Below are 1218 nucleotides of genomic sequence, written 5' to 3' on the forward strand. Positions count from 1 at the left end.
TACCAAATCTTACATTTTAGAAGTTTGAAATTTGATGAAATGAGGTGTCATTCATTTATTCATACTTTGTGTGTGTGTGTAATGTATGTATAATATTACATGCATGTGTTTGTGCTTTTTCTTGCAGCAGTAACTGTGGTAACGCATCAGTGGTGTCTGTGACCCCAGAGGTGTTCCTCAGTGCCTGTGTAGAGGACTGTGGGTTATACGGTGAATGTAGACTTCTGAGATCTTACAGCTACCTGTACGCTGGATGTGTATGCAAGGCTGGTACGCCCACACACACACAGGCACACACAGTCCGTCTCCCCTAAGAAAAGGCCTTGTTAAAGTTGTAGTAGAAGCACTAAAAATATTAACCTATGTCTTGATGCATGTTCAGTCATCCAGGTAAGGAAATCCCAAAAAGTCGATTCTGTTCATCTGGACGTTTTCAGTTTCGTCACTCATCCAAGTGACTTCTTCAGTCTCAGCTGACTACAGGTTTCCCCAATCTTATAAACAGTACATTTCTTAAGGTACTGTTTTTCAGCAATTTAGTTTTGAGCAATTTGACTGAAAATCCTCCAAAAAGCACAGAGTCAGCTGCTCAATGAATGGGTGAGACAAACAAATTTTTACCGTTGATGTGCTAAAATCAACAGAAGAGCAGATCCGATAGAGATTTGCAATACTTCTAGATAAGAAAATTCTTCAAAAGGTGTTTGAATTCAATGACAGCATGAAAAGTCTGAGACCAGGCAACAAAGGACGTTTGACCTTTTTGTTGTGTGTCGGAAACCAGAGCAAAATACGGAGAGTGTCCTCAGTGGCCAGAAGAGAGGAGGACGCCACACTGAGGATGTGGACAAGTGGGTGAACAAATTTGTCTGACAGACAACTCATTCAAGCAGAGAAAAACATCCTTCCAAAAGGGTTGAACTTTTGCTGTGACGCAGAGAGAAATCCCGCTAGTGGACTGATCACAGCCATTCTAAACAACAACACTGCAGACGTGGAAGCAGAGCAGCTACGGACTAAAGTTTTGGCTGGTCTCAGCAACGCAAATCCCCCACCATCCAAAATCAGCACAGAGGCAAGGCAAGGCAAGGCAAATTTATTTGTATAGCACAATTCAACAACAAGGTGATTCAAAGTGCTTTACAGAGACATTAGAAACAAAAACAAATAAAAAGCATGATTTAAAATTGATTAAAACAAGCAAACAGACAAACTAAC

The 1218-nt window shown here is 40.9% G+C and overlaps 1 protein-coding gene across 2 annotated transcripts in view; it reads left to right on the top strand.

Moving 5' to 3' along the window:
• pgap6 (post-glycosylphosphatidylinositol attachment to proteins 6) overlaps positions 1 to 1218 on the top strand; it is a 12606-nt gene that overhangs the window by 4979 nt on the left and 6409 nt on the right. For both annotated transcript variants that reach the window (XM_013913123.1, XM_013913124.1), the window contains one exon: positions 128 to 270. In XM_013913123.1, the coding sequence (XP_013768577.1) occupies positions 128 to 270 (143 nt within the window). The remainder of the gene's footprint in view (positions 1 to 127; positions 271 to 1218) is intronic.

This window comes from Pundamilia nyererei, unplaced genomic scaffold (assembly GCF_000239375.1).
Source record: "Pundamilia nyererei isolate P.nyererei 1_Seehausen unplaced genomic scaffold, PunNye1.0 scaffold00115, whole genome shotgun sequence".
Lineage (NCBI taxonomy): Eukaryota > Metazoa > Chordata > Actinopteri > Cichliformes > Cichlidae > Pundamilia > Pundamilia nyererei.